This window comes from Rhizopus delemar, genomic scaffold, assembly GCF_000149305.1.
Source record: "Rhizopus delemar RA 99-880 supercont3.8 genomic scaffold, whole genome shotgun sequence".
In the NCBI taxonomy this organism is placed as follows: domain Eukaryota; kingdom Fungi; phylum Mucoromycota; class Mucoromycetes; order Mucorales; family Rhizopodaceae; genus Rhizopus; species Rhizopus delemar.
The window spans coordinates 1,296,174-1,310,788 of record NW_027137834.1 but is presented as its reverse complement, the minus strand read 5'-3'; the positions used below and the strand labels follow the sequence as shown (position 1 = coordinate 1,310,788).

General features: G+C 44.6%; 6 protein-coding genes across 6 annotated transcripts; 3 read left to right on the top strand and 3 right to left on the bottom strand.

Moving 5' to 3' along the window:
* Positions 1 to 89: 89 nt before the first annotated feature.
* On the bottom strand, positions 90 to 2,681 carry RO3G_10698 (uncharacterized protein; the record flags this gene model as incomplete). Its single annotated transcript, XM_067665283.1, has 9 exons — positions 90 to 585; positions 638 to 736; positions 781 to 1,130; positions 1,183 to 1,412; positions 1,462 to 1,657; positions 1,712 to 2,122; positions 2,172 to 2,300; positions 2,358 to 2,484; positions 2,536 to 2,681. The coding sequence occupies 9 exons, from the start codon at positions 2,679 to 2,681 to the stop codon at positions 90 to 92; spliced, it is 2,184 nt and encodes a 727-aa protein (XP_067521384.1).
* Positions 2,682 to 3,561: 880 nt separating this feature from the next.
* RO3G_10697 (uncharacterized protein) lies at positions 3,562 to 3,744 on the top strand (the record flags this gene model as incomplete). Its single annotated transcript, XM_067665282.1, has 1 exon — positions 3,562 to 3,744. The coding sequence occupies one exon, from the start codon at positions 3,562 to 3,564 to the stop codon at positions 3,742 to 3,744; it is 183 nt and encodes a 60-aa protein (XP_067521383.1).
* Positions 3,745 to 4,355: 611 nt separating this feature from the next.
* Positions 4,356 to 4,853, bottom strand: RO3G_10696 (uncharacterized protein; the record flags this gene model as incomplete). The annotated part of the gene is made up of 1 exon (XM_067665281.1): positions 4,356 to 4,853. One exon carries the CDS (start codon positions 4,851 to 4,853, stop codon positions 4,356 to 4,358), a length of 498 nt encoding a protein of 165 aa, XP_067521382.1.
* Positions 4,854 to 5,642: 789 nt separating this feature from the next.
* Positions 5,643 to 7,052, bottom strand: RO3G_10695 (uncharacterized protein; the record flags this gene model as incomplete). The annotated part of the gene is made up of 5 exons (XM_067665280.1): positions 5,643 to 6,022; positions 6,071 to 6,377; positions 6,426 to 6,568; positions 6,615 to 6,858; positions 6,918 to 7,052. 5 exons carry the CDS (start codon positions 7,050 to 7,052, stop codon positions 5,643 to 5,645), a joined length of 1,209 nt encoding a protein of 402 aa, XP_067521381.1.
* A 300-nt stretch (positions 7,053 to 7,352) lies between these two features.
* On the top strand, positions 7,353 to 8,482 carry RO3G_10694 (uncharacterized protein; the record flags this gene model as incomplete). Its single annotated transcript, XM_067665279.1, has 4 exons — positions 7,353 to 7,545; positions 7,594 to 7,734; positions 7,781 to 7,998; positions 8,048 to 8,482. The coding sequence occupies 4 exons, from the start codon at positions 7,353 to 7,355 to the stop codon at positions 8,480 to 8,482; spliced, it is 987 nt and encodes a 328-aa protein (XP_067521380.1).
* A 2,387-nt stretch (positions 8,483 to 10,869) lies between these two features.
* Positions 10,870 to 14,268, top strand: RO3G_10693 (uncharacterized protein; the record flags this gene model as incomplete). Its single annotated transcript, XM_067665278.1, has 3 exons — positions 10,870 to 11,092; positions 11,143 to 11,365; positions 11,415 to 14,268. The coding sequence occupies 3 exons, from the start codon at positions 10,870 to 10,872 to the stop codon at positions 14,266 to 14,268; spliced, it is 3,300 nt and encodes a 1,099-aa protein (XP_067521379.1).
* Between the last annotated feature and the right edge of the window lie 347 nt (positions 14,269 to 14,615).

Sequence of the window (14,615 nt, the reverse complement as noted above, 5' to 3'; positions counted from 1 at the left end):
CGGTGAATAAGCCACGCTAGGATTTAGAAATAGACCAACGATTTTTTATATGTACAAAAAAAGAATGAATAATAACAAAAGAAAAATACTTAAACACCTTGTCTGAGAACAATCTTTCCTTGACCTCTAACCAACAATACTTCTCGTCGTTGAAGAATAGTCAATGCTCTCATGATGGCAGCCTCAGAATAACCTCTTTGTAAGAGATCACCCTTGATTGCCGCCACTCGAATTTGTGAACCCACAGGCAATCGCTTCAAGACCTCTGCTTCAATCAAGGCCACTTCTTGCATGACGTCTTCGCGTGTCATACCATCTGCACCACCACTTTGTACGGCATCCATAGTAGAATACTTGAACAGACGAAGCGCTTCATCCACATGCTTTTCAGTCGCATAAGGTGACAGCGTCATCTTGGCCAAGGATTCAGATATACGAACGATGGCTTCCAGCTGTCGGATCGTGATAGGGATCGTTGACCTGATCTGCGTCTCTCTTTCGGTTTCCTTTAGTTCCTTTCGAATCGAAACAAAATGACTGCTGAGCTTTTCGGCCGCTTGGGGTGTCAATCGAGGTGCACATTTACTATTCATACATCAGCGCTGGATCCCCCTTCAGGATACATTGTGACACTTACGCTTTACAGTAGTTGACATAGGCCTTCATCTTTTCCAAACCGATTTCTCCCATCACGGCATCTTGCGTCTGTTTGTTCATATGGACGTTCAAGACGTGTCTAGCGATGGACTGTAGAAGAAAAAAGTGTCAGTCTTTCCTCACCCTGTCTCCTCCTTTTCATCTATACTTGCCACATCACGATTTTCATTGTGCTCATCCTTGACGACAAAGATCATGTCAAAACGAGACAAGATAGTTGTCTGGAAATCGATATTTTCACCTGCGCTCTTCATATCATCATAGCGGCCAAAAATAGGGTTCGCAGCAGCCAAGACAGAGGTACGGGAATTCAAGATGGTGGTGATGCCCGCTTTGGCAATCGAGATCGTTTGCTGTTCCATGGCTTCGTGAATCGCCACACGGTCTTCGTCACGCATCTTGTCAAATTCATCGATGCAGACCACACCACCGTCTGCCAAGACCATGGCACCTCCTTCCAAATAGAAATCACGCTATACAAAAGATGTCGTCAGCGAGGATTGTCTCGGGGCCTTGTTGACTTACCGTGCTAGGATCACGAATCACAGAGGCCGTCAGACCAGCAGCACTGCTGCCCTTACCGGATGTATAGACCGCGATCGGGGCCACTTTTTCTGTAAATTTTAATAATTGTGACTTGGCCGTACCAGGATCACCGAGTAACAAGACACTGATGTCACCTCTTAACCTCATACCATCAGGCAATATCTTTTTCGATCCGCCAAACAATAAACAAATGATGGATTTCTTGATATCTGATAAAATCGATCAGCATCCTTTTTATGCCCTCTGTCTTTTTCCTACCTTCATTGCCGAAAATAGAGGGAGCAAGACTACTGGCCAGCGTTTCATACAGATCAGGCTGACGAGACATCCTGATGTATTCTTCTTCTTCCGCATCCGTAAAATGAGGCTTGCCACGACCACTGTTGTGCTGATCGATGTCGAGACCGACGACACGAATGTAAGGCGTACGGACGGCGGCCGTACCCGGTGTTTTCTAACAAGGGAACATGAACATCCCACGCTTTGCCCTTTCGCTCAAATCACTTACCGCCGACTTGTTTTGATAGATCGAATAGATGCCCATGATCACCGCACGCATCCCGGGCACCACACGGTTCGTCAGCCATCGATCGGCATTCAGGATCGTATGACGAGGCAAGTCACCGACGGGCACCGTATCCGGTGCTTCCTGTAACTTGATCACTTGTGAATCCACAAAGCGACACTTGTCATGCACAATCACAAACGGGTCCATCGGACAATTGTTCTTGCCTCCGTCTGCACTCGTACTATCACAGTTTCTGGGTAAAGTGATGGCAGAGAATCCACCTTGGATCGGCATGATTTTGGTGGTCATGCACGATCGACACATCACTGTCACCTCGGTGGCTCTTGAACTGAGTGTGGAGGCGCCAATGACGATGCCTGGGATACGAACGAGTTTACCGATATAGTCAGACTGTGTAGAAGGTGAGCCTCTTTTTCTCTCTCTCTTTTTGACTGCTTACATTCAAGTCACGAATTTGAACGACGTTTTCGTTTGACTTCAACAGGACTTGACAGTCAGGGACGTGAACATTATTGTTAGGATTGGCATACAAGATACGTTTGGCGGATTCCTTGACGGCATTTTCAAACTAACCAAAAAGAGAAGTGTCAGATCCCTATTTTTCTCTCTTTCTCTTTTATTTTACAAGAGGTAAATAGTCTGCTGGAGAGTTTTTCAAACGGTTGGCAAGATCTGCATTATAACCAATGAGGTCCAACATGTCAACTTCGATAAAATATTGCTTTGTCAACACATTCTCTTGAAGTTGATCTCTGTGAAAAGGAATCAGTCAAAAGAAAAGTGAATTCCGATGGGTGTTGTACCTGTAAATAAAGTTATTGTTCAAACGATAATTTTGAATAAAACTATAGAATAAACTGGTGATTTCAGAATGTGAATTGACTTGCGCTTGTCCAGGAACAGCGGCAGTAGAATAAACTTGTCCCTGATCCCAACCTAAAGCGGCCATGGTCTATTTCGATAAAGAAGAGCAACAATAAAAAAAAAGGCACGGGTTTAATTTTTTTTTTTCTAAGTCACAGTTACTTGTTCTCCACTGTATGCAATCAAAAAGAAGAGAAAGCAAAGGTGGATCAACTTTTGATGCTACAGTTCATCTTTTTTCCTCACAAAAGAAGGAAAATCCTTGCAGAGCTAAATTGAATCTGGGAGGTTTCTTGAAATCCGGTTTTTATTATTATTAAACTGACCAAACTTAAAACGAACAGGATGTGTTTTATTAAACTTTTCTCCTTTTTTTTTTTTTTTCCTAAACAAAAGGAATGCAGTGTATACAGAGATCAAGAGTGAGAAATGATTTCAAAAGAGTAAAATGGAAATGATGAAGTTTGATTTTTTTTTTTTTATTTGTGTATTTACTTTTGCTATGCATTGATATATTAAGGGAAACAAAATAAAATATTTTATTCTTGTTTTGTTTTGGTCTAAAAGACAACACTCTTTCTTTCCTGGATTGATTGTTCTTTACGATGTCTGACTGTGATGATTTGAGACGATTCGAAAGTGTTCAAGCGATGATCCATCCTGTCGCCTACTTCCTCCGTCTTGTCCGATGGAAACAGTCTTGGTCTTTTCTCTTCTTTATGACCTGGCTCTTTTACTACAAATACATCTTGTGTCTACTTCCCCTCCTCCTCTTTCTTCACTCACCCCCGCCACTCCGAGAATCCCTGGACGAGATCCACCAGGCGATCCACTTTCTTCAGCAAGCCATCCAGCCCATCTCCTCCACTCAACGCGTTTTCCTCGGCCTCCTGTTCTTGTTGGCCTGGATCGACAGCGTGATGCGGTCCACGCTCACCTTGGTCTGGTGCTCTATCTGGGTCATCATGTGTCTCACCAGTCAGTGTTCCATCGCCCTTCAGGCTGCCCTCTGCTTTCGTCCAGAGCGAATCGAGACTGAGCAGGCGACAGAAAGATATTATTGCTTTGAGTTGCATCATCATCAACGCTGGTGGTTTGGTACAGGCTGGGGACACTTTCTGTTGCCTCAAGACCCTCCTGCATGGTAATAAAAAAAAAAAAAAAAAAAAAAAAAGAGAGAGACATGAATTGATATGGGCAAGGGGAGAAATAGGTCCGATCGACATCTGGAACCGACTTGGTCTCTCGATCAATTCAGATTGCCACCTCCTACCAGGTCAGGTCGACCCGATGAAGAGAATCGACAGTGTTATGTGACTTGGGTATGGGTGGATCCAGAGTGGCAAAGGAAGGAAGGATGGCAATACGGAGATGGGGAGTGGAAGGGATGGTCGGATAGAGAAACATCGACAAGAAGAGAGAGATGGTATCGATTTGCGAAAAGAAAAGAATGTTGGGTACAACTGAAAGAAGAAAGGCAGATGAAGGAAGACGAGTGGGATCAATCTACGTTTGTAGAGTGGAATGATGTCAAGCAAGACAGTGTTTAATAAAAGAATAATTTTCTATTTTTTATTTTCTGAAATACATTCAAGTGTCTTTACCCAAGCTTGATGAGCATCCGGGTTTAAACATTGGATCTTGATCGATCGATGGGGTGTCTTGATGACAATGTGTGGTATCTGGTCATGTTCTATCGTTTTGAATGATAACACTCTTGCTATCAAGATGCATCAGACACTTTCTTTCCCCTCCTTCCTTATTCTATTTCATTATGTTTACCATTCTTTATCGAATCGGCTGGATAGACACCAGGTTCTTGTGTGCTCCAATAGACGATTTGACTGTAAGGATGCAGCCAAAAGAATCTCAAATGTCGATTTTCAGACATGCCCCGACCCAGCCTGTTGCGTGTATACTTCCACATCCAATCACCCACCACTGTTTGGGTAAACATCTCGGTCTTGACCTCAGGTGGATCAGAGGACGCTTGACTGAGGGAGGAGGATGTGTTTGGGTTGATGAACAGAGGAGGATGGGCGAGGGATGAATAGACGATCGGCTTGGGTTCATATCCCTCCCTTGCTCGCTTCTTTTCTGAGACAGTGTGGATCTCTGGTGACACAACACAGGAAGCTATCCTTTTGGGTACTGGTTCCCTTGATGAGGACGGTCGGAGGCCTTGTTTGTCCTTTGAGTAACAAGTGGATGGAGAAGGTGTGCGTGGTAAACAAGATTCACTACTGGAATAGATCATGGTGTCAATGGAAGAGAAAACGACCGAGCCCTCTTGGCCATGACAGGATGCGTGTGGATTGAGCAAGGGTAGAACAGAGCTGGGTTGAGATGGGCCCAAGGGAGACAAAACCAAGTCCTCTGGACAGTGTTCGCTCTCGGGCTTTTCAAACGACAGATCTAGTTTCTTGACGGTCGAGTGAAGATAAGGAGAATGCTGAAAGTGATCTTTCAATTCGGCTAGTGCCTGTTCATGTTCTTCTTCTCTTCTTTTCAATTGAGCTTCCCACCTCGCATTCAGCTGTTTTATCTCGTCTGCCCTTTGCCTTTCATGCTCTGAATTCAATCGACTCAATTTGAGCGTGAGTTGATGGATGGTGTTGGCTAATTCTTGATTTTTCAATTCAAGTCGATTTATCTCTTCCCTTTGTCTTTCTACCCACTCAAGTTCTGTGTCATGCAAAAAAAAAACATGGAGAAAGAAAAAATTATTAATTTTCATAAAAAATGATTCCCTTTTTTATATTTTTCTCCTGATGATCTGTCATCAGAAAAAAAAAAGAGGAGGGCGGGGGGTCAAAGGGGCTTTTTTTTTTTTGTTGCTTTGTTTTGTTCCACCTTTTTTTGTTTTGTTTTGCTTTGTTTTGATATTTTTTTTTTTTTTTTTTTTTTTTCACAGAGTCCATGTGAATAAGAGAGAATGGGATGAAAAAAGGTCAATTTATTGAGATATGCATTGAAATCAAGACGAATGCAGGTCACCGCAAGATCATCCACTGCTTTTCCCCCTTGTTTTAATTTACGCATCGGTCTATAATTCGTCATGTTCTCTTTTCTCAGTCAATTTAATATCACCCTTGAATGACCAGGCATCCATCGTCTTTAGGCTATCCAACCACTGTCCGATCTTGTCTTTATCAAATGCGCCCACATAGCTTCTATAAGCATGTTTGGTAGGATGCAAAATGAACAAAGAAGGATAATCTTCTGGTAACTGAAGGGTGCGGATGATGTCGCTTGATTGACTGGCATGGATCCAACCATATTCAAACGTATCCTTCTTAGCCTTCAATGCATTCAAGATATCGACCGTCTCTTGCTGATTCTCACTGTCCGTGATGGCCAATACACAAATCGAGTTCGTATCCAGACAGTGACGTTTCATGATCGCATCCGATGTTATCGCTTCCACTATCGAATCCACATCAGTCTATCGCCCCTGTCTCTCCCCCAAATTACCTTTCTTTTCTTTCTTTTCCTTGACGCCTTCCGTTCTCTTTTCACCCTTTTTCAAGGCATACTGTTCCATAAAGGATTTCAAGGCCTCTCGCTTCAGTGGACCCTCAAATGGAATCGATCCATGTTCGGGAGAGAGGACGACCAAGGTGGGAAAAGAACGAATGCCGAATTCGGCCACAATGTTCTTTTCGGATGCCTTGACTTCTCCCACCAGCATGCGATCCTTGAGATCAACCGAGAGGGCCTTGTAGAGTGGGGTCGTGGTCGGTTTGTTGGTGAACAAGAGTGCTTTGGACAACGTCTGATTCTAATAGATCTTGTGAGTCTTTGAGAGAAATCTGTCTTTGTTATTTACTTGAGTGGACAAGAATTGATCCAGACTGATGCTCTTTTTGGATTTCACGTCCTTTTCATTCCACTTGACAAACAAGACATTGGAAGGTTGATTGGATAGCAAATGATCCACGATGGATTTGGCGTCTCTTGGTCCCTGATAATCTATGCTTTTGCTTTAGTCCCCATGTGTATGGATAGGTCAATCTACCTGAGGCCACCTTGGTCATCTTTCCGGTCTGTTTGTTCTTTCTTTGCTGAGGACCAAAGAGTTTGATGGTCGGGAAGCCCTTGATGTCATACATGCCACAGATCCCTTTATTGGCATCCACATCACAATCGATCGCGTTCACAGACACGAGTCCCTTCAGGTTCTTGGCCACCTTTTTCCATTCCGGAGCCAACCGTTGACAGTGGCCACACCAAGGCGCATAAAACTCGACGGCTACCAAGTGCTAGACATCGTTCAGCAGGCATGCCCCCCTCTCTCTCTCTCTTTCTTCTCTTCACTTACGTCGGTTTCCAAAACGGCCGCATCAAATGTCTGTGGGTTCAATAACTGAACATCATCTTTTGGACCGTACAAGGCGTGTGATAATCCAATCTGTGCACAAAGTGTGATCAAGGCTGTCGTCAAAGGCAACTTCATGTTTGAAAGAAAAAAAAAATGAATTAAAAAAAAAAAAAATAAAAAAAAAATGAATCTCAGTTGATTTAATTCATGGCTTGTGTTGACTTGTTCTTTCTTTATTGGCAAAAAAAAAAAAAAAAAAAAAAAAAAAAAAAAGGGCATAAAGTCAGCAGGAGGGGTGACACGAGAAGAGGGGTGATACAGAGAAAACAAGAGACTATATTTGGTAGGATGTTTGTTGGATGGCAAGGTCTGTCTGTCTTGAAATAGAACCCAAGTCTTGCATTCTTTTGTTTCCCTTGTTTTTATTTTCAAGCAATGCAATTGAAATACCTGTGTTTGTATTCATTCTTTCTCCTTTCCGTCTTGGCTTCGTCCATCGATCGACACAAGCGAGATGTATTGGATCTTCATCATTCAGGCGGAACCAAAACGACAACGACCTTGACCACCGCCCGACCGACGACCCAACCGACCGCTTCACCTTATCCAGCAGCCTCTTCCGATCCAGGTAAGTGAGATCAGCCTTCATCTGGCGCTCTCTCACCTTTTACGATAGCCGTCATCTATGGTGGGAATCACATCACGCCCGAGAATGGTGTGCTGGCAGGCATCTTGATCGTCTTGGGTCTCTATCTGATCGTCTTTGGCTTTCGATCCTTTCGATTGACCTTGGCCGTCGGTGGCTTTGTGACGTTTGGTAAGCTGGCTCTGTTTTCATGTTCAGTTTGACTCAACGTATTTAGGTCTCATCACTTGGGTGGCCATGACCAACAATCAACCGTATCAAGGCTATATGAACAACAATATCACCATGATCGCCGTACCGGCCGGACTGGGTCTCTTGGGTGCCATTGTCTATGCCCTCTTTTGGTCCATCTCGATCTACCTGATGGGGGCCGTGGGTGGATTGGCCTTGGCTCTCTATATCTTGTGCTGTAAGGAAAACTTGGTGATCACTCAGGTAAGTCACAGTGGATGGGCATAGGAATAGGACTGATGGGATGTCTTAGGTACCTGCGAGGGCGGCACTGCTGGTCGCCTTGCCTGTCTTTTTCTCATTCATCACGTTCTTTGTCGAACGCTATGTGCTACTGTTTTCATTTGCCTTTCTGGGTGCCTATCTGTTCATGGTCGGTGTCGACCTCTTGGCCCACACGGGTTACTTGGCTGGTCTGAAGAGTGTGTTGGATGGCAATGGATACCATCGAGTGATTTATGTCATTCAATCCAAAACGTTGGCGATCATCATCATGATTCCCATCCTCTGGCTCTTTTCTTTTGTTTGGCAGTACATGTACAACAAGGACATGAAGTTTGGTGTCATCTTTGAACCCAGGACGGTGGTCATTGAAGAAAAGGTCATCGAATCCGCACCTCCTCCACCAGCAGAACCTGCGCCGGTCGTGGTGGAGCATACCGTCAAGGAAACCACCAGTCATTCATAAAAAGTAATTACAATAAATTATAGTCTGTTTTATTCCCTCCCAATGAATCCATGTTCTCGTCATTCTTTGCACGCCTCCTTTCTTTTGCTTCCAAAAGACATCCAAGGCTCTTTATCTGCCACTGATGGTTTCTCAAAGACGTCCTCTGCCCCCCCCCCTCTGTTTCTATGCCAGAAAGGAAAACACAAAGACAGACGTTGAACAAAGTGAGAAAGCATCGTACGTCATCGATTGCGGATGACAATAGCTCAAGTCGACTGGGTTCATCTCAAACCACTTTAAATTGTGTAGGATGAACCATGATTCACTGCATCCAATATCCCCCCCCCCTTCTGTTCATAGGTTGGATGGGTCTCCAATCGTCCCTTTTACTTTTTTTCAAACTTTTAAATGCCTTGGTGTCTCATCTTTCGATCTCTCCATTCACTTTTGAGCCTTTATCAGACATGCAGCGACATAGGATGGACAGCACAAGGGATCGAATGAGGTCTTTACCCATTTCAAATCCAGGTGACATGATCCACTCGGTCAACAGAAGCATCCCTTTTGTGGACCTGTGGAGTGAAAGAGAGCGGAGTTTGAGGGAGGGGGGTGTGGATCTGTTTTGACATTCTCTGGTTTTATCCAAAAAAAGATCCCACATGAAAGCTTTAGGTTGGGTTGAATTGAAATGAAAGGGGGGGATGTGAAACCAAAAGAGGGTTGGAAAAGAATGTGTTTTGAACTGGTTTTTACTAGAAAGACAGAATGAAACAAAAGAGAAAGGTCTGTTTGAAGACAAGACGAAAAAGAGAAAGAGAGTGTTTGAACTTGCTGAAGGTAGGTTGACATTCACTCTTTCAGTGGTCTGTCCATCCAACCCTTTGGATTTCCTCAAATGACTTCAAGTTGTCCTGGCATGATGTGCATCCCATCCATGCTCCACTAAAATGATCCCTTTTTTAAACTAATGCCATCTTACATGCAGCATGTGAAAGACGTTCAAGGTTTCATAACGGCATGCATATCATCAAGAAGAGATGAAAGAAGCCAGAGATGCTTGTGGTGATCGAATCTTCTTTTGAAAGCTGTGGGTGGGTGTGAATACAACAAACAGGTTTAGCCAAGGCACCCCTGCGCTCCCAAACATCATGACGCTTCATGGGAAGGCAGTCCCCCCAAAGTCAGGCTTGAGACAAACAAGAAAAAAAGAAGAGGCGATAAGAACTGTCACTGACGTACTGTTGATAAAGAGCACTGTCGTCATTGCTGTCGTACGAGATCCAACCTCTGAACGATCTCATCTTTTTTAAAATGGGGACACTAACTTGCATAGATCACTTGTTTGATTGAACAATGAATCAAACAATTTAATTTTTTTTTTCTTCTTTTGTGAGCTATTTTTGTCAGTGGAAGGAGTGGATTGAAAACAAGATAGATCGAGCAAATGATCTTTGCCTTATTAAGCTTGTGTTTCTTTTTTTTTTTTAAACTATTCACAGAAATGAAAAAAGGACATGTAAAAAAAAGAGAGAGAAAAGAATGAGAATGATAAAAGAGACAATCATTCAATTGGCTCCTCATTATGTTGTGACTCACTGGACATGGTTAGACTTTGATCAAAAAGCGGTTGTACGTTTAGGACATGTCTTGTAAAAAGGGCTTTTGGATAAGCATGATTTGAAATCCACTTTACATGTTGCAGATTTCCATCAATTCTATCGAAAAAGAAGACTCAACAAAGAAGCGATTTGAGTGAATTGAAAAGAATTTGCTCATTTCTGTGTAACCATGCGAAGGAATGCGCAACCATTTGTATTATAAGCTTTCAATATAAATTATCTCCTTGTCACACAGATTGTCTTTTGATGAATCTACAAAGCAGTCACAACATCCAAAACAAGAAGGCTATCCAATGATAAAGAGTCGCCAGGTAATGAATCTCAGTCAGTGACCACAGTGAAGCATTGCAAATTTTTTTAGGCTAATCTTTTTAGGAAATCCTTGTCATTGGTTGATATAAGCCATACGATTTCTGACATGGATGCAAGTCTATTTCAAACCGCATCGATGGTGTTGTTTTTGGTCAAAGACGACTTGAATTCAGCATTCGTCTGTTTCAGTTAATTTCTCGATGCATTTGATGTGAGCGGAAGAGGGATTTTTGCTTGATTGGAGAAAAGGATGGCTGTGAAACAACAATAACAAATGTCTCATGATATGAGGCATTTTGTATTTTTATCGCTGATCAATTTCTGTAAACAGAGAAGGACAGAGAGAGAAAAAGTGAGAGGGAAAGAGAGAGGGGGGGGGGAGAGAGCGATATTTGCTATTTGACTTTGATAAACCAATAAATACCTTCACTTTCCCCATTCTTCTTCTTCTTCCTCCTCTTTCTTGCTTTCGACATGAGTTCAGGGGATATGAATAAATCCAAAGAACAATCTACAGCCATTCATTTTCCTGAAATCGAAACAAAATATGACATGGCAAGCAAAAAACACCTTGAGCGAACTTCGACGGTTGGAAGTCAAGCCATCATCGCCTACCGAACACTTTCCATCACCGTTTCAGAAAATCAAGCAAAAGGGACAAAGACCAAGAAGGAGAAGAAGAATGATTTGACAGAAGGTACGCCAGACCCTTGACAAATTTACCTTTTTTCTAATCCTTTTTTACAGATCTATCCAGTGTGAATTACCACAAGATTTCTCCTGCCCAGCTCGCACAACAATACAGAACGAATATCGAGCAAGGTCTCGCAACCGACCAGATTTCGGCTCGTGTGAAAGAATACGGAAAGAACAGGATCTCGCCTCCTCCCAATCAGTGGCCGAAAAAGATTTTCAACTACTTCTTTGGTGGTTTCTGTACCTTGTTGTGGATCGCAAGTATCATTTGCTGGTAAGTTCACAAGAGATGAAACCCATCCGACCCCTCTGACACTTTACAGGATCTCTTGGAAACCACTGGGTGAACCGAACCCTGCGCCGCTCAACCTGACCCTGGCCATCATCTTGATGGCCGTTGTTTTCATCCAAGCCTTTTTCAATGCCTGGCAAGACTGGTCTACGGGCCGTGTGATGGATTCGATCAATAACATGCTTCCCACCCAATCCTTGGTCGTCCGTGACGGAAAGATGATGACGATCGATGCGGCCGATTTGCTTCCTGGTGACTTGCTTCATCTCAAGATGGGTAACAAGGTGCCTGCCGATGTCCGACTGATCCAAGTCTCGGACGATCTCAAGTTTGACCGCTCTGTGCTCACGGGTGAATCTGAGCCTATTCCGGGCACGGTGGACGCGACGGATGAAAACGTGCTCGAGACACACAACGTGGCCTTGATGGGCACGCATGTGTTGAACGGATTGGGTGTGGGTGTGATTGTTTCGATTGGTGACACTACCTTGATGGGCCGTATCGCTCGTCTGTCCTCCCGCGGTCAAGAGACGCGGACGACACTCCAGGTCGAAATCTTTCGGTTCGTGATGATCATTGCTACACTGGCCATCGTCGTCGGCTTGGTCTGTCTGATCACTTGGCTTCTCTGGCTCCGACGGGATTATCCCACCTTCCTGTCGACCTCGGCCGCGTTGGTGGCCATCATCAGTGTCTTGGTCGCCTTTGTCCCTGAAGGCATGCCGGTGGCCGTGACGCTCTGTCTGACGATCATTGCCCGTCGTATGCAAAAACACAATGTGGTCTGTAAGGTGTTGACGACCGTCGAAACCTTGGGCAGTGTCAACGTGCTCTGCTCTGATAAAACGGGTACCTTGACTGAAAACAAAATGTATGTCTCTGATGTCTCGGCTGGACCAGACGCGGTGACGTCGGACGCCTGCCGCAAGATGTGCAAGGACCGAACCGATCTCATTCAGCTCACCCAACTTCAACTCGCCTCCGGTCTCTGTAATGGCTCCCACTTTGATCTCGAAACGATCCATCTCGATGTCGCCAAGCGAAGCGTCTTTGGTGATGCCACCGACAGTGCCATCTTGCGTTTTGCCGAAGGCATGAACCCTGCCCTGGTCACCGTGGGCACGATGCGTGCCGATACAGAAAAGATCTTTGAGATTCCCTTCAACTCGAAAAACAAATGGATGATGACCATCATGCGTCCCACCGGTGTCTCGATGGCTCACATGCTCTCCACCACCTCTGAATTGACCTCGAACGACTGGGTTCTGTACTGCAAGGGTGCTCCGGACGTGATCCTCAATCGCTGCAGCAAGATCATGCTTGCGGATGGTTCTGAAGCCGACCTGACCGAGAAACGGATCGAGTCCCTGATGGACGTTCAAGCCAGATGGGCCCATGAAGGCAAACGTGTCTTGCTCTTCACCCGTCGTGTGATCCACCCGGACCAGATGCCCAACCGCGCCGCGGGTTCCTCCAGTTTTACTACCTGGGCCACCAGCATGATGTCCGACTTGGTCGTGATCGGCATGGTCGCCATCGTCGACCCTCCTCGTCCAGAAACAGCCGAGACCGTAGAGACCTGCAGAAAGGCCGGTATTCGTTTCTTTATGGTCACGGGTGATTTCCCTGCCACGGCTGCCGCGATCGCACGTCAAGTCGGTATCTTTTCCACCGAGCATCCTCATACCATTCAAGATCTCGATCCTACCAAGCCGATCGAAGCCGTCGTTCCGTACGAGATGACCAAACAAGTCGACTCGATCGAGGACATCGAGACCGCCCACGAAAAGGACCGTCCTCATCCTGGCTGCAAATCCCTCGTGCTCTCAGGCTCGGACATGATCACCCTCAATGACGCTCAGTGGGAGCAAGTCTGTGCCTATGAAGAAATCGTCTTTGCCCGTACGTCGCCCAACCAGAAGCTTCGCATCATCAAGGAATTCCAAAAACGTGAAAACGTGGTGGCCATGACCGGAGACGGTGTCAATGACGCTCCTTCTCTCAAGGCAGCCGATGTGGGTGTGGCCATCGGCAGTGGCAGTGATGTGGCCATCGAGGCCGCCGACATGATCTTGCTCGACAAATTCTCTAGTATCGTGGCCGCCGTCGAAAGTGGTCGTCTGGTCTTTGACAATCTCAAGAAGGTCATCATCTATCTCTTGCCTGCCGGTTCATGGTCCGAGCTCTGGCCTGTGATCGTCAACATCTACATGGGTGGTCCTCAAACGCTATCTTCTTTCCAAATGATCGTCATCTGTATCCTCAACGACGTCTTTCCTTCCCTGTCCTTGATGATGGAAAAGCCCGAGGCCGACCTGCTCACCCGCCCTCCGCGTCGTCCCAAAAAGGATCGTCTGGTGAATGCAAAACTCCTCTTGCAAGCGTATGGTTTCATCGGTCTCATGGAGATGCTCTCTTCCATGTTCATGTTCTTTTATTACATGGCTGAGCAAGGCATCCCACCCAGCAAGGTCTTTATGTCTTTCACAAACTTGACGACCGATGGTTACATGGGCTACAGTGCAGATCAACTCAATGAATTTATTTATACCGGACAATCGATTTATTACATCAACTTGATCATCTGTCAGTGGGGTAACGTCCTTTCCTCTCGAACCCGAACTCGATCCATCCTTCAAGCCAATCCATTCTATGGTCACAACAAAAATTATTACATCTTTTGTGCCATGGTGATCTCCTTGGCCATTGCTCTCATCATTCTCTACATTCCTGGTATTCAAGACGTCCTCTTCACGCGTCCTGTGCCTGTCAAATATTGGTTTATTCCATTCGGTTGGGCGGCAATGATTTTGACGATGGATGAATTAAGAAAACTGATCATCAGAAGCTTTCCTCGTAGCTTCGTTGCTAAAATTGCTTGGTAAACGTCAGAATGGAAATAAAAAAATGATACCACATAGCCTATGGTTCTTAGATGCTTGTATTTTTTAATAATAAAAGAACACATTTGACTTTATAAACTTCAACCGTTTCCTCTTTTAAAGTGTTTTATTGTGCTTTATTCAAATAAGAAAATAAAAAAAAAGAAACTTTATGCTTCTTTGTGGAGGTTACTTTGCACTTTAACAACAGCAAACATGTTGTGACGGTCTTACGATGTGTGACCTTTAATTTTTTTTTTTTGGTTTTTTTTTTTAACTTCTTCCTTAATCATGCCTCATAAAAGAGCAAATGCCCGTGTTCGTAAAGAAAGAAAACAAGAGTGAGTAGC